At 35.8% G+C, this 22,267-nt stretch overlaps 1 protein-coding gene across 4 annotated transcripts in view; it reads left to right on the top strand.

Moving 5' to 3' along the window:
- TOR1AIP1 (torsin 1A interacting protein 1) overlaps window positions 1–18,776 on the top strand; it is a 45,561-nt gene extending 26,785 nt beyond the window's left edge. For 2 of the 4 annotated variants that reach the window (XM_070384849.1, XM_070384850.1), the window contains 7 exons: window positions 475–558; window positions 2,525–2,581; window positions 5,059–5,100; window positions 5,636–5,704; window positions 13,854–13,898; window positions 14,256–14,312; window positions 16,250–18,776. In XM_070384849.1, the coding sequence (XP_070240950.1) occupies window positions 475–558; window positions 2,525–2,581; window positions 5,059–5,100; window positions 5,636–5,704; window positions 13,854–13,898; window positions 14,256–14,312; window positions 16,250–17,037 (1,142 nt within the window). In that variant the 3' untranslated portion in view covers window positions 17,038–18,776. The remainder of the gene's footprint in view (window positions 1–474; window positions 559–2,524; window positions 2,582–5,058; window positions 5,101–5,635; window positions 5,705–13,853; window positions 13,899–14,255; window positions 14,313–16,249) is intronic. The other 2 variants (XM_070384851.1, XM_070384852.1) reach the window with 1 other exon arrangement.
- The last annotated feature ends 3,491 nt before the right edge of the window (window positions 18,777–22,267 follow it).

The following is a 22,267-nucleotide window of genomic DNA, read 5'->3' as shown; positions in this document are numbered from 1 at the left end:
TAGGTTCACCGTAATCTGAGATTAGTCCCCTGCATACTGAAATGTTTGTGTATGGGTGTATGTATATACACACCCTTTTTGCAAACATACACACATATATGTAAACACATTAGTGCATATGCTAATCTTGTATGAATTTGTACACTAATTGTATGTACTTTTCCTCACCATAAGGTAAAACTTTCCTTCTGTTTAATGTTCGTTTGTTTACTTTTTTACTCTAAAGCCTTAGAATACAATCTTACTGAATATTCATTTGGGATATAATTATGTACTTCAGAGAACATGAAATAAATGAGCTCAATTTTAGCTTATTTAGAACTTTGTGACTCAGGATAGTAAGTATAATAGCAGTTCTATATCTGATTATTTAAAAGGCTTCATTTTAATGTCAGATTGTTTTTATTTTTTTTTATCCAGATTTTTTAAGACATAGAATAAAGACTATAATAGTGTGTTTTTATTTTGTTTTAGGGGAAACTGAGGAAAATGATCAAGACAGCTCTGACAGTCATGTTACTGTTAAGGTCAGATCCGGGGATTCTGTTGAGTCTGGAGGTAACATTGCTTTATGCTTTATGACTCTTATCTTAGGAGCTGTAGTTCTAGGTAGAGTATAAAGTATTCTCTGAATTTGCTTTTTTAAAAAATATTTTAAAGTATTAAAACTACTTTTTAAAAAGTGTACTTTTAAACATTTATTAAAATTACTGATTCCACATATGTATCTGGATTAGTAATATAATATCTAAACAAACATATCACTTCTACCTTGCCTTGTTATTTGTGGAACATATTTTTTTGCACCAAAAAAAAGTTATTTGTGGTTTTTAAAAAACTTTGATAGAGAAACTGATTACACTGGCATAGACTCACTATACTGTCAGGAGTGTTAGCTAGGTTTTAGGAAGTTTTGGTAAGCTTAGATTACTACTTTTATCTGAATTGTTCAAATTCACACCAAGTTAGCAGTAACAGTTTCTGATTGTTCATGAAAATTGATGTTTAAGTTTATTCAAGGAAAAAATCAACTGAGGAAAAAGAAGTACCAGCTTGAGGCTTAATGAGAGTGCCGATCAAATTTGTAAACAGTGTAACTTATGAGTAGTTTTATTTATATGTTAGTCCCATTAACAATTAAATCTCTATTTACTCTTCCCCACCTTTCGAGAATTTCTATAATTTGTTTATGTTTTACTTAATCATTCTGCTTTCAAAATGAGCTCAGAAGCCAGTTTATGGACATTTGATATTCTTTACATTTCCCATCCTTTGTCATTTTCCCACCCTTTCTTGACACATAAACCCCAAGGGAGATATGCAGGGCTCTAATACAGTGGTTAAGATCGTGGCTCTTGAGTTTCACTGGGTTTCACTCTTCCAGTACTAGTGATAGGTTTTGTGCCCTCAGGCAACTGCTTAACTTTTCTGTTCCTCAGTTTCCTCACTGGTTTGTTGTGAGGTTAAATTACTCAGAGTGCCTGGCAAATAGTGAACACTCAAATTACGTGCTGCTGTTAGTTGTTGTTAGTTTTCCTATATGCATACACCTATGCTCTAAAACTGAGAGACTGAGTAAGCCATGCGTATAGCCGCTAGCTCGATACCATTGCCACCAGGGCTACTCTTTGGAACCACATAAACCACAGGCTCTGTAATCGCTTTTGAATTCTAATAAATTCTTATTGAACCACATATACCCCATGCAGAAGAAAACTCGAGCTAAAGAACAAAGAAGTGAAGCATATTAGGAAGAATACTGATGTTTCTAGATTCTCTTCTGGGCCTGTTGTCACCACAGAGGTGGGAGAAAATCCACTGGAGTGCAGAAGGGAAATATTAGATTTTAGTGTGTTACAGCTTTTATTTCATCCATTTAAAATGTCTATTTTAGTTTGTTTTATAGTATGTACATTAGTTAATATTATTTTAGTAATGCTTATATATAAATTTAAAATATATTTTGGAGATTGATGCTCAAAAGTTTTTTAGTTCATAGGAGTACACTAGCAAAACTACTTAGCCACTGCCTGGATGTCAAGTACTTTTGCTCCCAAGATAGCAATCTGATTGCTTTTAAACATAATTTGTTATAAATTCTACTTGTAAATGAAAAAAAAATGAAGATTTTTAAGAAGGGAAGACTAAAATATATAACATCTTGATCATTTACAAGAAAAATTTAAAGCAAAATGGATGGTAATGATTCCAGGAGGATCCATTATTGTAAACTTTTAAGATTTTCCCCCACTCACAGGTGTCATTATTTCTTTTATCTCCTGCCATGTTCTGTATCTTACTTTTATCTTTAAAAAGAAAAGACAGATAATTAATTTTTCAGATATAACATGACCCTTTAGAAACTATTTTTTTAAATAAATTATACATTCACATTCAAGTGTTGAATTCCCTGAGGTTTATCTGAATATTTTTGCTCTTTTGATTATTCATTATTTTCTGGTAAATGTGCACTTAGAAAGTTAAATGTGCTTTATAGTATACTATATTTCTTTTTTGTTTTTAGACCAAACCACCAGATCGTCAAGTCAATATAAAGAATCATTTTGGCAGTCATCACAAAGTAGGTAAAACCATAATTTACACTCTTAAAAGTCTAGATGTGGTTGTGGTCAAATGCTATTCTTATTTCTGAAGATTGTCTTTTGCAGTTTAGTGTAAAATGTTGAAAGAGGGTATAGTGAATGTTAAAAAAAAAAAAAAAACTCATCTTGTATCTTGAATTTGCTTCTTGAGTTAATCACCTCTGTACTCAACTTTGATTTTTTAATGAAAGAAAAAAACTACTGCTTTCTGCAGCTTGTTGAATGTCCTTGTTTGCAGTACACATTTGTTGATAAATCAGGTATAGTAAAGTTCATGGTACATTAGTTGGTGTGTATATAACAGTCTTACAGCCTTGCTTCCAACTTTGAAATTTTTCATAATAAAATGTTGAGAAGATGTAACACAGATTGGGAGGTAATATAAAGATGCTAACGATGTGTTCAGGACAGTAAAACCGTTGTTGATGTTTTTCATTTTCTTTTATCTATATTTTGTAGATTATCTATAATGAGTATGTATTTCTTAGATTAAGCAGAAATTACACTGTTTTTTTCTTTTCCATTTTTAAGTAAAATCCCAAAATTCAAATGAATAATCAATCAAAAATATCCTGGAATGTAAAATCTTCAAGGACTTCATTTTCCTCCCACATGGCCATTTTAAAAATGAGACTTTTTATATTTTTAAAGAAACATGTTTTTTAATATATGTCATTTTATTTATTTATTTATGGCTGTGCTGAGTCTTCATTGCTGCACTGACTTTTCTCTGGTTGCAGAGAGCAGGGGCTACTCTCCAGTTGCGGTGGCAGGCTTCTCACTGCAGTGACTTCTCTTGTTGTGAAGCCTGGGCTCTAGGGTACGTGGGCTTCAGTAGTTGCCACTGCTGGGCTCTAGAGCACAGGCTTAATAGTTGTGACACATGGGCTTAGTTGCTCCATGGAATGTGGAATCTTCTTGGATCAGGGATTGAACACATATCTCCTGCCTTAACACGCAAATTCTTTACCACTGAGCCACCAGTGAAGCCACGAGACTAGCCATGAGACTATTTTTATAAAGAAAGGCTTTGGAAATCTGTTTTATAATCAATATGTTCATAGAATTCCACTTTATATATGTGTGTGTGTGTGTGTGTATATATATATATATGTAAGTATACATATATATGTGTGTGTGTGCATACATATATACATACACAAACCTACTAAACCTATATACATACATATATATGTGTGTGTGTGTATATATATATATACTATAAATGTATTAGTTTTTAGTAGGTTCTAAGTTTGGAATTTAAAGCAGCTGAAACAAAAATCAATCTTTTATGGAAAATTACTCTGAATCATCTTATATATTTGCCCTTTGTTATTCTAAATCTTTACTCTTTGGAAGTTCTGAAATGTGTCTCCCTATATTAATTATGCTATACTTATGGTATACTTTACAGTTATGGAAAATGAGTTAGGTGATCAGTATATATTTCATTGAATGTAAAATGCCATTGCTTTTACATGTCACTGAGAAAGAAAACCATCTCGTTAAACTGTGTCATACCATTGATTGTAAGTTACAGCCCTAATGCAAAGGTGTTTTTTTAAAAATTACTTCATAGAATCAATGAAAGACAATACAAAAAAGCATGTGTCTACTTTTTTGGAGTTCTTTGTTAGTATAGACTGAAAACAAATCTGGAATATACGTCTGTCTGTGTTATTCATCATAGTTTCCCTACAGTGTTTTGCACATAGTAGACACATAGTAGATGTTAATGAATTTTTAGGTTATGCATTTCTAGAATGGTGTGTTTGTATTACAGCCAGCATATATATTACATTTATAGTCAGGAAAAAAAATTACGTTGAACATAAATTTATATTGATGCTTGTATCAGTAGGTAGAAGTAACTTGTTTCTTCAGGGCAGATTTGGAAATCTACCACATTATAATTGTAATATCATTTTCTAATTATCCCCTTGCATCATTTTATAGTTGTCCTTAAATAGCATCCCAAAACATGAAGTAGCGTCTTGCACTACTTTGCTTATACGGTGTTCACAAATCTGCTTGTGTGGTATATACTGTCATATATGAACTGCTGGGTTTATATCTCAGTCCTACTACCTTTACATATTTAATTTTGGGGAAATTTTCAGTTTCCTTATTTGTGAAATAGGAACAATAGTATCTACCACATAAAATGTGAGAATTAATAAAATTATACTTAGTACTGGTTAAGCAGTCAGTACATTTAGCCGTTATTTTGATGGTGTTCCTCTTAAAGCTAGCTTCTTATTATCCAACTCCTGAACATTTTGAAGTTTAGGAAAGGAAAACACAGGTTGTATATGTTTGGGTCTGATGACAGAAAGGTTTGATTTTTTTGTTTGGTTTTGGTGTCAGTAGTAAACAAGCAACATGTCTATGCATCCAGCCATCTTCATTTTTTTCCCCAAGGTTTCTATGACCTTATCTCTGGCTTCTGTTTCAGGTGGAGACTTCACAGCTTTTGATGAGCAACCATTGAAGCTAAGTAAGTGGTTGGTTGTCTCTTCTTTATCAGTTAACCAAGTCTAACCCAGTCTTATTCTGCCAACAAAACTCTGAATAGGATTGACAGTCATTTTACCCCTTTGCCTTTTAACCCACCACAGCTTGGTGCTGTATGTAATACTGGTGCTCTGATGTGGAAATGTGCTCAGGACTACTTTACCAAACATAATTTATTTTCAAAAGTAAAGGTTAACCTTTCTCTTCTTAATTAACACCAAAGTGTTAGTTAATGAAGTTCAAGTATTGACAATCCCAGTCTCATAGACCATAGCAAAGGACTTGTACATAGTTTTGTCTGTTAGGAGATTATGTGTTTATTTGTTGCCTTTTTTGTTGTGGGAAGTAGTTCATCCTCACGGATGTGATCTTTTGACATTATTGTTAACTTCTGAACCTATTGCTTTTGTTTTTTCCCTCCTTAACTTTGTTTTACCTTTCTGATAAATGTACCTTATAACACTTAGATATAGTATACATTTTCAAAGTATGTGCAGTGATATCTTGATATGTTGCAGGCTCAGGATATCAGAAAACTCCTCAGGAATGGGCTGAAAAAACCGTAAGAATAAGGACTAGGATGCTAAGTAAGTTGATAAATCTGTACCTGTTATTGAAGTATTTTTAAATCTGTTATTGAAGTAATTTTATTTGCTGTTTTCTTGATTATTTAACAGATAAAGCTGTTTAATTCTTCAGATAAGCATTTGAGTTGTTTGTGATCTCATTAATAAAGGACTTTTATTATGATTGCTAGTGTAGTTATTTTTATGTTTGGACTGGTAAAAAATGTAGATAGTAGTGTGAGAAAACCAGTGGATGATACGTCTGTACTTGACAAGTTGTCAGTTCTATCCAGCAGTTGTACAATCTGCACATGAAAATGAAATTCTGATCTTTTGACAATACCAGTTTTTTTTTTTATTTTTAACAATTGTTTGTGTGAAAGTCACTCGGTAGTGTCTGACTCTTTGCGACCCTATGGACTCTACAGTCCGTGGAATTCTCCAGGCCAGAATACTGAAGTGGGTAGCTGTTCTCTTCCGGTTGGGATCTTCCCAACCCAGAGATCAAATCCAGGTCTCCAGCATTGTAGGTGGATTCTTTACCAGCTGAGCCACCAGGGAAGGTAAACAGTTGTTTACCATTATGTAAATAAACACTTAGACCAGCTTTGCATGCCCATTATTTTTCAGTTATAAATGCTGAAATCCTCAAATTGTATTTTCATGTTTAGGTTTAAGATAGAGTAGATATCATAGAGTTTAAGAAATACTTATTTAAGAAATAAATAGGTGCTGTAAAACTTTGAATTCATTGTCTATCGTAACACCTATAGCAATGTATCCACATTAAACTTTGTATTAAAAAAAATCCATGCCATGCCTTAAACTAAATTGATAACTCCTATGTAGTATATTCTCTGTTTGCATTTCTGCTTTGTCCTAAGTTTGTACATTTGCTATCGCGTAAACAGTTATATGCTGATTGATAGCCATCCACCTTATATATAGGACTTCCAGAATTAAATAGAAATTATGTAGCAGAAGTTTGTACATCAAGGTGCAGATAACAACATTTTTTAGATTTTTGACTGCACAAGGACTTTAAGATAAGAACAATAAACAGGAAGAATTTTCAAAGTAGAAGACTGCAGTGGTTTCTAGACAGCCTTATAAATTTCTCTTCAACCTAAGATCATTTGAAAAAACTTTTCCTTAGGTTTCCGAGTTTCAATCTCATTGTCTTAACTCTGAATTTCTGCTTCTTTGAGAAAAAAAATACTCATTTTTAGATTTATGTGAACTTGGATTTCAGATTGTTATTATTCCTTGTTAGTCCTGGCTTCTTGGGTAGACAGGTCCCAGTTCAGGTTTCTGCATGTATCCAAACCTTTTGGGAAAGATAGAGCCACTGTCTTTACTTTTGGTGTTTCCCAGGTGATAAAATAGTGAGAGTAAGGAAAACTGTCCATGGAAAGTCAGGCCTCCAAGTCTGTGCTTCCTCAGTATACATGTTTTGGAACCTGCCTCTGAAAGTAGTATAGAGAAAAGAGGAGAGCTTGGAATTAGAGCTACTGGGTTGTGGTCCCAGATCTTCTATTTACTAATTGAGTGATCTTGGTAAAGTCACTTAACTGTTGTCAACTTCAATTTTCTTAACTTAAAAGTTGGGACGGTAGTACCTATAACTGGGTTATTCTAATGAGCTCGATATGTGAACACATTTTTTAAGTCTCAGTGTATTAGTTACTCAGTCATGTCCAACTCTTTTTGACCCCATGGACTTTATAGCCTGCCAGGTACCTCTGTCCATGGGATTTTCCAGGCAAGAATACTGGAGTGGGTTGCTATCCCCTTCTCCAAGGGATCTTCCCAACCCAGGTTTCCTGCATCGTAGGTGGATTCTTTGACCATTTGGGCCACTAGGGAAGCTCAGGTCTCAATGTATCACATGAAAAGTGAAAGTCACTCTGTCTGACTCTCTGTAACCCTGTGAACTATATAGTCCATGGAATTCTCCAGGCCAGAATACTGGAGTGGGTAGGCTTTCAGATTTTCCCAACCCAGGGATCCAACCCAGGTCTCCCGAATTGCAGGCAGATTGTTTACCAGCTGAGCCACAAGGGAAGCCCCATGTATCACATAATTAATACTTATTTATTGTTAACTATATACGTGTAATAATCAGTAGTAATACCTATGAAATATTCATGCCCTCTGTTTTTGACTTTATAGAATGATTGATTGTTACCTACTCTTCATACTAAAAAAAACTCTGAGCTTTATCTTTTTAAAAAGAGCTTTTTTAAAGGAATTTTTATTACTGTCTCTAAACATATTTTTAATAAGAAAGATAGAGTTTACCTTTTAGACAGTGTGCTGCCTCAACAGTATGTGCCCTGCTAAGTTTGTGTTCTTTGAATTCTACAAATAAATATTTCATATAGTGTATAGTAGCTGTTAATAGTAAATTTTCATACAGTATGTAGTAGCTATTCCATAATCTTTAAAATCATCATAGAAGGGCATGTAAAAACATTGTTATGTGTTGTCACGTTGGATCTTTGCAACCATGGATTCAAGATAAACATCTTGATGGATTTCCTTCCTTTTAAGAATATTTTATTGAAGTGTAGTTGATTTACAACATCGTGTTAATTTCTGCTGTGTAGCACAGCGATCCAGTTTTATATATATATGTATATTCTTTATCATATGCTTTTCCACTATGGTTTATCACAGGATATTAAATTAACTTCCCTGTGCTACACACAGGGACCTTGTTTATCCAGCCTATACATAATAGTTTGCATCTGCTAATCCCAGACCCCAATCCACTCCTCCCCACCCTCACCCTCTTGGCAGGTCAGCCTGTTCTCTATGTCTATCTATGTCTATGAGTCTGTTTCTGTTTTGTAGATATGTTCATTTTGTGTTGTATTTTAGATTCCACATATATAATATCATATGGTATTTGTCTTTCTCTGACTTACTTCACTTAGTTTGATAGTCTCTGGGTCCATCCAATGCAAATGGCATTATTTAATTCTCTTTTATGGCTAACATTCCATTATGTAAGTATGTATATATATATATATATATGCCATATCTTTATCAATTCATCTGTAACTGACATACATTTTATGTATACAATTTATGTATTTAATGTATACAACTTGATGAGTTTGAACATAAGTATACATCTGTGAAACCATCACCATAATCTATACCATAACATATGTATCACCTCCAAAAGTTTTTTCCCACCCTCTTTACTTATTGTTATGTGTGTGAGATAAGAACACTTAACATAAGATCTACCCCTCTTAGCAAGTTTTTAATATATAGGACAATAAATACAGGTACTCCACAGTAGATGTCTAGGATTTATTCATCTTATTTAACTGAAACTGTGTACTCTTTGACTAGTATCTTCTGATATCCCCCTGTCCCAGGCCCTGAAAACTACGTGCTTCTATGAATTTGACTATTTTAGATTCCTCACATAAATGACATCATGAAGTATTTGCACATCTGTATCTGACTTATTTCTTTTCCATGGGGATGGTCTTGATCCCTGTCTCCTGTGCAATGTCACGAACCTCCGTCCATAGTTCATTAGGCACTCTGTCTATCAGATCTAGTCCCTTAAATCTATTTCTCACTTCCACTGTAAAATCATAAGGAATTTGCTTTAGGTCATACCTGAACGGTCTAGTGGTTTTCCCTACTTTCTTCAATTTAAGTCTGAATTTGGCAACAAGGAGTTCATGATCTGAGCCACAGTCAGCTCCCGGTCTTGTTTTTGCTGACTGTATAGAGCTTCTCCATCTTTGGCTGCAAAGAGTATAATCAGTCTGATTTCAGTGCTGACCATCTGGTGATATCCATGTAGCGTCTTCTCTTGTGTTGAAGAGGGTGTTTGCTATGACCAGTGCATTTTCTTGGCAAAACTCTATTAGCCTTTGCCCTGCTTCATTCCGTATTCCAAGGCCAAATTTGCCTGTTACCCCAGGTGTTTCTTGACTTCCTACTTTTGCATTCTAGTCCCCTATAATGAAAAGGACATCTTTTTTGGGTGTTAGTTCTAAAAGGTCTTGGAGATCTTCATAGAACTGTTCAGCTTCTTTAGCGTTACTGGTTGGGGCATAGACTTGGATTACTGTGATATTGAATGGTTTGCTTTGGAAACGAACAGAGATCATTCTGTTGTTTTTGAGATTGCATCCAAGCACTGCATTTCGGACTCTTGTGTTGACCATGATGGCTACTCCATTTCTTCTAAGGGATTCCTGCCCACAGTAGTAGATATAATGGTCATCTGAGTTAAATTCCCATTCTGGTCCATTTTAGTTCGCTGATTTCTAGAGTGTCGACGTTCACTCTTGCCATCTCCTGTTTGACTACTTCCAGTTTGCCTTGATTCATGGACCTAACATTCCCGGTTCCTATGCAATATTGCTCTTTACTGCATCGGACCTGATAGATAGAAGGTCACATCCACAACTAGGTATTGTTTTTGCTTTGGCTCCATTCCTTCATTCTTTCTGGAGTTATTTCTCCACTGATCTCCAGTAGTATACTGGGCACCTACTGACCTGGGGAGTTCCTCTTTCAGTATCCTATCATTTTGCCTTTTCATACTGGCTATGGTTTTTCCAGTGGTCATGTATGGATGTGAAAGTTAGATTGTGAAGAAAGCTGAACGCCAAAGAATTGATGCTTTTGAACTGTGGTGTTGGAGAAGACTCTTGAGAGACCCTTGGACTGCAAGGAGATCCAACCAGTCCATTCTAAGGGAGATCAGTCCTGGGTGTTCTTTGGAAGGACTGATGCTAAAGCTGAAACTCCAGTACTTTGGCCACCTCATGCGAAGAGTTGACTCATTGGAAAAGACTCTGATACTGGGAGGGATTGGGGGCAGGAGGAGAAGGGGATGACAGAGGATGAGATGGTTGGATGGCATCACTGAATCAATGGACATGAGTTTGGGTGAACTCAGGGAATTGGTGATGGACAGGGAGGCGTGGTGTGCTGTGATTCATGGGGTTGCAAAGAGTCGGACACGACTGAGTGACTGAACTGAACTGAACTGATCTGACTTATTTCGTTGGGATAATGCTTTCCATGTTGTCAAAAGTGGCAAATTTCCCTTCTTTTTAAAAGATGAATAATAATTCCATTTTGTGTGTGTATCACATTTTATCCATTAATTTGTCAATGGACATTTAGTTTGCATACATGTTTTGGCTATTGTGAATATTACTGCAGTTAACATGAGTGTGCATATATCTCTCCCAAGATCCTAATTTCAATTCTTTTGGATATATATCCAAAAGTTGGATTGCCAGATCATATGGTTGTCCATTTTTATTGTTTGAGGAACCTCCATAATTCTTTTCCTAGAGATTGTACCAGTTTATATTCCCACCAACAGTGTACAGGGATTCTGTTTTCTCCACATGTTCTCCACATACCTTGCACTTTTGTTTTTTTGATAATAGCTACACAATACATTTGATAATGTGAGGTGATGTGATTTTGATCACGTAAGTCATTGTGCTTTTTTAAGTTCGATGTCATCCCATGGTCTAATTTTACTTCTGTTGTCTGTGCTTTTGGTGTCATAACCAAGAAATCATTGCCAATGCCAACTTCAAGAGGGTTTTGCCCCATATTTCTTCTGGGAGTTGTATTATTTCAGTTCTTAGTTTAAGTCTTTAGTCTGTTTTAAGTTGATTTTGGGGGGTGGTATATGATATGGATCCAATATCATTCTTTTATATGTGGATATCCAATTTCCCCAGCACCATTTCTTGATGAGACTGTCTTTTCTTCATTGCTTATTCTTGACACCCTTATTGAGGATCAGTTGAACACATCTTAGGTTTATTTCTGACTCTGTTCTCTTCCATTGGTCTATTATGTCTGTTTTTATGGCAGTACCATAGTGTTGTGATTACTCTAGCTTTGTGATACATTTTGAAATCAGGAAGTGTGGTGCCTCCAGTTTTGTTCTTCTCATTCAAAGCTGTTTTGGTTATTTGGGATCTTCTGTGGTTCCATATGAATTTTAGGATTGTTTTCCTTTTCTATAAAAAAGAAATGCCATTGGAATTTTTATAGGGATTGCACTGAATCTGTAGCTTGCTTTTGGTAGTATGGACACTTTAAGAATATTCTCTAATCCATTACCATGGGATGTCTTTTCCATTTACTTATATCTGCTTTAATTTCTTTCATCAATGTTTTAGAAGTTTCAGTTATAACTCTTTTGCCTCCTCGATTAGTCTTCAATTCAGTTCAGTTCAGTCGCTCAATTGTGTCCGACTCTTTGCGACCCCATGAATCACAGCATGCCAGGCCTCTCTGTCCATCACCAACTCCCAGAGTTCACTCAGACTCACGTCCATTGAGTCAGTGATGCCATCCAACCATCTCATCCTCTGTCGTCCCCTTCTCCTCCTGCCCCCAATCCCTCCCAGCATCAGAGTCTTTTCCAATTAGTCACCTCTTCACATGAGGTGGCCAAAGTACTGGAGTTTCAGCTTTAGCATCATTCCTTCCAAAGAAATCCCAGGGCTGATCTCCTTCAGAATGGACTGGTTAGATCTCCTTGCAGTCCAAGGGACTCTCAAGAGTCTTCTCCAACACCACAGTTCAAAAGCATCAATTCTTCGGCACTCAGCTTTCTTCACAGTCCAACTCTCACATCCATACATGACCACAGGAAAAACCATAGCCTTGACTAGACGGACCTTTGTTGGCAAAGTAATGTCCCTGCTTTTGAATATGCTATCTAGGTTGGTCATAACTTTCCTTCCAAGGAGTAAGCGTCTTTTAATTTCATGGCTGCAGTCACCATCTGCACTGATTTTGGAGCCCAGAAAAATAAAGTCTGACACTGTTTCCACTGTTTCCCCATCTATTTCCCATGAAGTGATGGGACCAGATGCCATAATCTTCGTTTTCTGAATGTTGAGTTTGAAGTCAACTTTTTCACTCTCCTCTTTCACCTTCATCAAGAGGCTTTTGAGTTCCTCTTCACTTTCTGCCATAAGGGTGGTGTCATCTGCATATCTGAGGTTATTGATATTCCTCCCGGCAGTCTTGATTCCAGCTTGTGCTTCTTCCAACCCAGCATTTCTCATGATGTATTCTACATAGAAGTTAAATAAGCAAGGTGACAATATACAGCCTTGACGTACTCCTTTTCCTATTTGGAACCAGTCTATTGTTCCTAAATATTTTCTTCTTTTTGATGCTGTTGTAAATGGGAGTTCTGTTTGTGTTAACTTCGTTTTCTTAGTTCTATGTTCTATGAGTTATAAATGTTACGTATGTTTCATAATAACAAATTTAGCTCTTCTCCATTATTAATATCATCATGTATGTCACAGATTTTTCATATATTATCTCATTTGATCTTTGCAGTCATGGAGTAAGGTATTTAAGATAAACATTATCTAGTGGAATTTTAATTTTAATTTTGGTGACCTAACTTTGAAGCTTCTAAATAATGACATTTCCTAGACTAAACTGTAATGGCAAAGCAATTATTAGTTTAGAGTTACGGTTGATGTCATTTTGTTTCATTTGAGGTTTTTTGTCATATGACCAGAAATAAGGCTATTTCTGTTAAAAACAACAGCATAAATTGTATTCCTCCAGTTTAGTCCAGTGTTTCTCCAATGAAAAATGTTGGTAAATATACCTAGAAAGATCACTTATACACATAAAACCTATAAAGTTCCAGGCAAGTGATAGATGACAATATTGGTAATGTAGATCATACAAATGAATAACTCATCCTATTCACCTTCTGAACGCTGTCTTTCCATTTCCGTTTTCTTAGATGTTAAAATCTGTCACCATGCCAAAAAAGATGGAGGGGAAAAGGAAAGAGCTGGATAGTTTTTTATTTATTTTCTAAAGTAACGATGGAAATAGAGATTTGATGGAGTTGTGAGAAAATTATTTTTTATATCTATTGTTTAACTAGCCACAAAGCTAAAACAGAATTACTTGTCTATTAACAGAAATGGTGAAAAGTTTTTTAGTTTAATTTCTAAAATATTACTGATATTTGTAATGGTCAGAAGCACCAGAGGCAGTATTGAGTCAGTTTGAGGTGGAAAATAAGATTTAAGATTGAGTTTTACCTTAAAATTCCCTCATCCAAATAGCTCAGTAATCCATAATCTGTATTTTGTCCTTCTTTCCCTCTTTACAGCATCATCACCAGGCATGCGTTCAATATATGGCAGTTTTTCAGATGGTATAATATGTTTCCTTTTGTTATAGTTGTACTTGTTTTCTTTGTCCTCTTACCTTTGTCCCGGAAATTTCACCACTCCCATTAAATAATTTGGATCAAATTCAAGGCTTTCTCACAAAACTAATGTATTAAGAGTATGCTTTGTACTAGACTCTTATGTGCCATGAATAATTATGAAAGAAATGGGTCTTATGTCTCAAACATCTGTCAATCTAGTAGACACCTGAATCTTCTGCTTTTTCTTCTGTTTCTGGCTGATCTCTCCCTTATTTTCTCTTGGTGACATTTTCTTTTTTCTATTGGAAATACTGAAATTATGAAACATAAATTGATAATCTTTATTACTCCTATCTTTAGATGACAGTGTTCAGAAATCAGAGCTTGGAAACCAATCTCCATCAACCTCCAACCAACGTAAGTTTGTCTATTCACCTTTTATTAAATGAGTCTCAGGCTCAATACCACTTTCCACTAAGAAAGTTAATAAGTATCCCTTAATAAGTATCCCTAGAGACCTTTGAGAAAAAAAGGGTTATACCTGTCTATAATTACCTAGAGATTAAAGCTGAAAAAAAATTTTTTTTAATGTTTCTTAATTATTTTTAAGTAATTTTGTGTTTTCTCTAATCTCTAATGCCTGGTTTAATAAAATGAGCTGGAATTTCATTCTGCTTCTGTATTTAGCCTGTTACCATATATTGTTTTGGTTGAGGTATCTGCAAAAATTTAGCTTTGTACGGATATATAATGTTTTAATAGTCTTTAGACAGTTGTGAATATTCTCTTTTGATACTCTCCCAAACTCAGATAACATTAGTTTCTAAATGTTATTTGAAATATGAAATCTGAAGCCATATTAATGAACTTTTGTATTCTGTTACATTTTACATTCTGTTAAAACCCATTGGTCTTCCTTGTACTTTGAGTATCATGCACTGGTCATTTGGAAAAGGTTGGTTCACTAAGTTATATAGACCTTCCAAATGCTGACATGCTTTTAATACTATATAAAAAGATCACATTTGTTAAGATCACCACCAGTCTCAAGACAAAGAAGTCATAAGTATTGAGAGCTGTTAAATTCATGATGGCAGATATCCTGCAATTCTAATTTTCACTTGAAACCTTGAATTTTACCACTGGGAACAAAGATTGTCAGTTTCCTTGAAGGCAAGAGGCTCACACTGTTCCTTTTCAAGAAAATTTCTCCCAAATACGAAGTCTGACTAGCCATAGTTTGTCACTTGTCCTTTCCAGTAAAAATTCTATGAAAAAGCACTAGTTCAGCTGACAACTCAATTGCACAAAGTGCTTTATATGTACTTGCCATTTTTTCACATAGAATGTTATACTCAAGGATTGAGTGTTAATAAGGTAAATAGCTTTGAATGCTTCATGAAGGATGTTCTTAGGTGAAATTGATAACCTTAAATACATGGCCATGAAGAATACAAAGACAGTCCTAGTATAGTTTGGTGCCACTGCCCTGTGATTCATCCAAAGCGTCAGTTGTTTTTCCTACCAAGGCTTTTTACACCATTGGTGCAGATATCAATATGGCGGGGAAAAGGTTGAATAAGATAGGAGAACAGCTTTAACCTCAAAGATCCCCTTGAGGAGATCTTGAGATAGCCTACCAGCCGTACTTTGAGACCTGTTGGTCTACAGGGTCCATAAATAGGAAGTAAAAATATTATTGCTCTCATATTTAAATGGTTAAATGATACGGTATATGAGAAAATGCTTTATAAACTGCAGCTGCAAAGCACTAGGTAAATATAAATTGATATCATTGCCGATAATAATTAGGAGTGAGTTACAAACGAAATTTGCCAATATTAACAACTGCATGCCACAAAAAATAGGCATCAGTGCAATTATATGGAAGATTTCATTTATAATGCATCCTTTAGTTTATCCCTTTTTATAATTAAATATTTCACATTGGAGAATAATCCATGTTAGTTTCTAAATTTAAAACTATTTTGTAAAATGTCTTCTAATATTGTTTACCTCCCAAATGTTAGCAGTAGTAATGATAGCTCTGGTTTGTAAATTATATTCTTTCCAATTTGCATATGCCATTTCATATACTTAAATTCTACTTTTCCTCTGAGACTTCCTATCATTTTGATATTGAAGAGACATATACATACTCATACATATGTAAATACATAACTTAAAATACATGTGTTGAATTATTTCTTTAAGAAAGTAAGTTATCAGCTCCCTTCTTTAAATTCCTCCCTCTCTTATCTAATGTTTGTAAATATTAATGTGGGCTTTAAAAGTCACTTGCTCTTGAACCTAAGAAAATAATATTTGTATGTGTCACTTTTTTTCCCGAACAGAAATGACTGGGCAACCCAAAAGTGTGTCTTCTGTCAAGACAAAGCGGTATTGGCCCTTTGCTGTGATAGCCGCTCTTCTCATTGGGGGTTTTTTGTACACTCGTCCTCCTGAAGCAGAAACCACTGCTGTTCAAGAATTCCAGAACCAGATGAAACAACTGATGAATAAGTACCAAGGTCAAGATGAGAAGCTGTGGAAAAGGAGCCAGACATTCCTGGAAAAACATCTCAATGGTTCTCAATCTCGGCCTCAGCCTGCGATTTTGCTGCTCACTGCCGCCCGAGATGCTGAAGAAGCACTCAGGTGTCTGAGCGAACAAATCGCTGATGCCTACTCCTCCTTCCGGAGTGTTCCTGCCATACGGATCGATGGGGCCAGCAAAGCTACTCGAGACAGTGATACTGTCAAAGAAGAAGTAGACCAGGAACTGAGCAATGGATTCAGAAATGGCCAGAATGCGGCTGTGGTCCACCGCTTTGAGTCACTGCCTGCAGGCTCTACTTTGATCTTCTATAAGTATTGTGACCATGAAAGTGCAGCCTTCAAAGATGTAGCCTTAGTCCTAACTGTCTTGTTGGAGGAGGAGACGCTCGGAACCAGTCTAGGCCTAAAGGAAATTGAAGAAAAAGTGAGAGATTTCCTCCAAGTCAAGTTCACCAACTCTGACACACCCAACTCCTACAAACATATGGACCCAGACAAATTGAGTGGGCTCTGGAGCCGTATTTCTCACTTAGTCCTGCCTGTACAACCTGAAAATGACCTGAAAAAAGGCATCTGCTTATAAAGGAAGACAGAAGAGAAAACTAAGTCTCAAGTGCTGAGAATTTTTTCAAACTTTAACGAGACAGCACTCAGTTCTTTTTGAAAGAACTGTTTTCTTTTTAAAGGAGGTTAGGTTCTTAGGTAAACATAGAACATCTGTATTGTTTATTCAGCCTAATTATCTGTTACCTAAGAGACTCATTTCCCACTGAGATCTGTGTTAATGGTATCTACAGACTATAAATTATATACAGTCCCATAGAGGATCTGCTTAGATTCCGGAGTGAGTCATTATTGCTGTGGTATGACCAGTGGGAGGGATTTGGCTCCTTCCTGTAAATCCTCCCCAATTTTTTAATTTGGATTTTTTTTCACAGAGTTTGTTATTAGTAAGACAGCTCCCTGAACGCAACTGTGGGCTTTCCTGTTTTGTTCTCTTTTTACATCATTTAGATGTGAATTCCTTAGTCAGCTTCTCCTTATAGGAACAAAAATAATGAAGGGCAATAATGAAGAGCCATCTGAGTGTTTGGGTGTTTCTTTCTTTTTTTCTTTAATTTTGGAGGGCAGGGAAAAGGAGACCAGGGAAAAGTTGTGGAATGGAGAAAGAAAGGGGAGGAAAAGTCTTCAAGATGAAATATTAAAATAAGTCACTGGGGGAATTCCTTGATGGTCTAGTGGGTGGAACTCCATGCTCTCACTGCCAAGGGCCTGGGTTCCATCCTTGGTTGGGGAGCTAAGATTCTGCAAGCCACCCCATGCACACTCAGAAATTTTAAAAAAAAAAGGTCACTGTCACCAGGGGTTCATCAAACATAGCTATATGAACTCCATTCTCAGTGAATTCTGTTGGGACTTTTATTTTTCTTTAAGAAATTTTTATTCCTCCCAAGGATTCTGAAGCATGTATATGATGAGGTTTAGTATATTTGCTCACTTGGCTCTTAAGAACAGGCAAATCCAGGCAGTTTATTTTGTTCATATCCTGAAAATTTTGTTCAGAAAGATAATGTCAGAAATTGGTAAACCGTTTTGTCAACCACCTGTCAGTGACTGAAGAGGGATTTGATTTTCTGAATGTCCATTTGTTGCAGTCTACGTCCTTTAATGACACTCTTGTAACAAGTATAAAGACTTACTATGCACGTGATAAATTCTATTGAGTGCCTCAAGCCAAAAAGAAAGTGAAGTTTACTGTATATGAAGGATGTTAAGATGTACTGCTGTATATAACTGTACCGTAGGGTTTCAGTTTTAACTTTGCATCTCTTAACAGCTTTCTCATCTGTCAACAGCTTTAGTTTTCTTAGAATCTTAAAATTCTGGATCAGCTTTCTTTATTTCTTTATTGTCTACAAACCTTTAAATGACAATATTGTTTTTAGAATACTAAAGCCTGTCAGTGGCTTCTTCATTTACCTTTTGAGGATCCCTAACTGATGGTAGAGTATGGTCTTATTTCTTCCCACTAGGACTACCAATATTCATAAATTTATACTCCTTATTATAATTTGTTCCCGACACTGTCAGAAGTCAGATATTCTTGATTTATAGAGGATTCTAAAACAAGAATTTTTGAAAAGGCTTATTTTATACATATATGTATTATACGGAGAAACAGATGTTTTTATTAACTGTTTCATTGACCAAAATTTTAAAATAATATTACTTATATCAGGAAAAATAATTGTAGCAGCTAATCTGTAAATGACTTTAAAAGCTATTTTAGTAATTTAAATAAATTTACTTTTTTGGTTTGTACTCTGTGTGTTGTACGTTTAATGACTCGTATACCTTTTAAAAAATTATTCCTAGGGTTTTCTTTACACTTGAACAATTTTAGTGACTTCTGCTTGGAGAAACAAAGGGCAAAGAGAAAACTGGAGCTGCTCACAAGTACGTTGGTAGAAAATACAATCACTGTGGTTTTCTGTTTCATCTGGGGATTTTGAATTATCACGAAAGTTGAATTAAAGTATTCCTCACTTGGTAAAAATCTACACCATGTTTCTCAATTTTTTCATTCTCACCTCCCTAAGGAACCTTTTTAGGTTTTTTTTTTCCCCCTAATCATCTACCCCCATGAAATTTTAATACTTCATACAGACTGTGAATCATATACATACTTTTATGCTTTATACACATGAAGAGTAAGATTTTGTTGCCCTCACTAAAAATGGGTGCTCAAGAACATCTGTATTTTAGATCATTGATGCCTGAAATACTGTTTTGTTCATGTTACCAATAATACTTTTGGAGGGGAAATTGTAATAAATCATTGGCTTGAAAATAGGAACTTGGGCCTCTAGAAATTAGGCCATTGTGACTTTGGGTGACTACATGGGCCCAGGGAAAACCACAGTACAATGCTGACCTTACAGATTTCTGTAAACATAATTTGCTTCCCGTCTTTTAATGACTCATATTACTTGTAAAAAAGTTTTCTTAATCTTTAATCTTCAAAACAAAAACTGAAAGAAAACCTGATTTTCATTCTTTTTTTTTTTTTTTTTCTGATTTTCATTCTATGAAGAGAATTTAGAAACTTAGAATTTCTAAGAAATTATAATTCGTAACTTAGAATTTGCATAGTTAATACCTAAACTGAAGCTGTAAAGCCAAATTTACCTCTGATCTTAGATCATCAGAAAGTGGACTTGATGTTCACAGTATGAAGAAACATTTCTCATTGACTGCAAAACAAACCAGTGGACTTTTCTACATTGTCCTTATCAAGGCCACAGAGTAAAATCTTAGGAAGATTTTTACTGACCTTAACAACCTGGGATGAAAGTGTAAGTCCTGAGTTTGGGAAACCAAACTGAGAAGTCTTCCATTGTTTGCCACTGACTTGGAAAAAGAGAGAACTCCTGCTTTAAGCCTGTCTTTGGCCTAGATTCAGAGAAGTCCTGTTTGGCTTTCAGGTTCTTTTGGATGGTAGGGGAAATATAACCCATCATCTGAGGATAAACAGGAGAAACCTTTGGCAATTTGCAAATTGTTGTCTTTCTGCATACTCTTGAACACTTCAGAAATATTCATATATCTTGCCTTCTCTCTTTCTCGTCTCTGCTAATTATGCTCTGCTAATTCTTACTTTTTCTGAAGCCTTTATTTTTTTAGGCAAAAATTCACTGAAACCTTCCTTAAGTCCCTACTATGGAATACTGGTGCAGGTGCCTCTTTATGCTTTTGTTCAGCCTGTATTACTCCTGACACCACATTTAGCTCATTCCCACTACGGTATTTGTTGTCTAGTCGCTCAGTCACATCTGACTCTGCGATTCCAAGGACTGCAGCATGCCAGACTTCCCTGTCCTTCACCATCTTCTGGAGTTTGCTCAAATTCATGTACATTGAGTCGGCGATGGCATCCAACCATCTCGAACTCTGTCATCCCCTTCTGCCTTCAATCTTTCCCGCATCAAGATCTTTTCCAATGAGTTGGCTCTTCGCCAACTGGAATCAGGTGGCCAAAGTCTTGGAGCTTCAGCTTCAGCATCAGCCCTCCCAATGAATACTCAGGACTGATTTCCTTTACGATTGACTGGTTTGATCTTGCAGTCCAAGGGACTCGCAAGAGTCTTCTCCAACACCACAGTTCAAAAGCACCAATTCTTCAGTGCTCAACTTTATGGTCCAACTCTCACATCCATACATGACTACTGGAAAAACCAAAGCTTTGACTAGACAGACCTTTGTCAGCAAAGTGGGGTCTGTGCTTTTTAATACGCTGTCTAGGTTTGTCAGCTTTTCTTCCAAGGAGCAAGTATCCTTTAAATTCATGACTGCAGTCACCAACAGCAGTGATTTTGGAGCTCAAGAAAATAAAGCCTGTCATTATTTCCATTGTTTCCTCATCTATTTGTTATGAAGTAATGAGACCTGATGCCATGATCTTAGTTTTGTTTTTAGAATGTTGAGTTTTAAGCCAGTTTTTTCACACTCCTCCTTCACCTTCATCAAAAGGCTCTTTAGTTCCTCTTCACTTTCTGCCAGTAGGGTGGTGTCATCTGTGTATCTAAGGTTATTGATATTAATCCCAGAAATCTTGATTCCAGCTTGTGCTTCATCCAGCCCAGCATTCTGCATGATGTACTCTGCATATATAAATTAAATAAGCAGGGTGACAATATACAGCCTTGACGTACTCCTTTCCCAATTTGGAACCAGTCAGTTGTTCTGTGCCTGGTTCTAACTGTTGCTTCTTGACCTGCATATAGGTTTCTAAGGAGGCAGGTAAGGTGGTTTGGTATTCCTATCTCTCAGAATTTTCCAGTTTGTTGTGATCCACAGTCAAAGGCTTTACCATAGTCAATGAAGCAGAAGTGGATGTTTTTATACCTGTTTTTAAAAAAATTGCATTTACAATGAAATTAGATTTATAATATTGTGTTAATTTCTGCTCTACACTAAAGTGATTCAGTTAACTATGTATATAGTCTTTTTCATGTTATTTTTATTATGGTTTATTACAGGATATTAAATATAGTTCCCTGTAGTTATACAGTAGGACCTTGTTGTGTATCCATCCTATATATCATGGTTTTTATCTGCTAATCTCAAACTCCCAATCCTTCCCTTCCATACCATTCCTCCCCCATTGGCTGCCACAAGTCAGTTCTCTGTAAATGTGGTTCTGTAATATGGATATATTCATTTGTGTCACTTTAAATTCCACATATAAGTGATAACACGGTATTTGTATTCCTCTTTTTTTCTATACAATTTAATTTTTATTTATTTTTGGGTGTGCTGGGTCTTTGTTGCTGAGCAGGCTTTTCTCTAGTTATGGTGAGCAGGGGCTACTCTTTAGGTGCGGTGTGTGGACTTTGCATTGCAGTGGCTTCTTTTGTGGGGAGCCCAGGCTCTAGGGCTAGTAGGCTGAGTAGTTGTGGCTCCTGAACTCTAGAGCACAGACTCAGTAGTTGTGGCACATGGGCTTAGTTGCTCCACAGTATGTGGGATCTTCTGGGTCAGGAATTAAATCCACATCTCCTACACTGGCAGGTGGATTCTTTACCACTGAGCCACCAGGGAAGCCCTCTATTTCTCTTTCTGACTTACTTCACTCTGTAATTCTAGGTCTATCCTTGTTTACACTATCCTGCAAGTGGCATTATTTTGTTGGCATTATTTTGTTCTTTTTAATATATGTGTATACACACATCTTCTTTATCTGTTTAGCTGCAGATAGACACTTAGGTTGTCTCCATGTTTGGCTATTGTAAATAGCTGCTATGTACATAGGT

This window comes from Bos mutus, chromosome 16 (genome assembly GCF_027580195.1).
Source record: "Bos mutus isolate GX-2022 chromosome 16, NWIPB_WYAK_1.1, whole genome shotgun sequence".
NCBI lineage: Eukaryota > Metazoa > Chordata > Mammalia > Artiodactyla > Bovidae > Bos > Bos mutus.
Note: the sequence above shows the minus strand (reverse complement) of the source record. Positions and strands in the feature narration are given on the sequence as shown.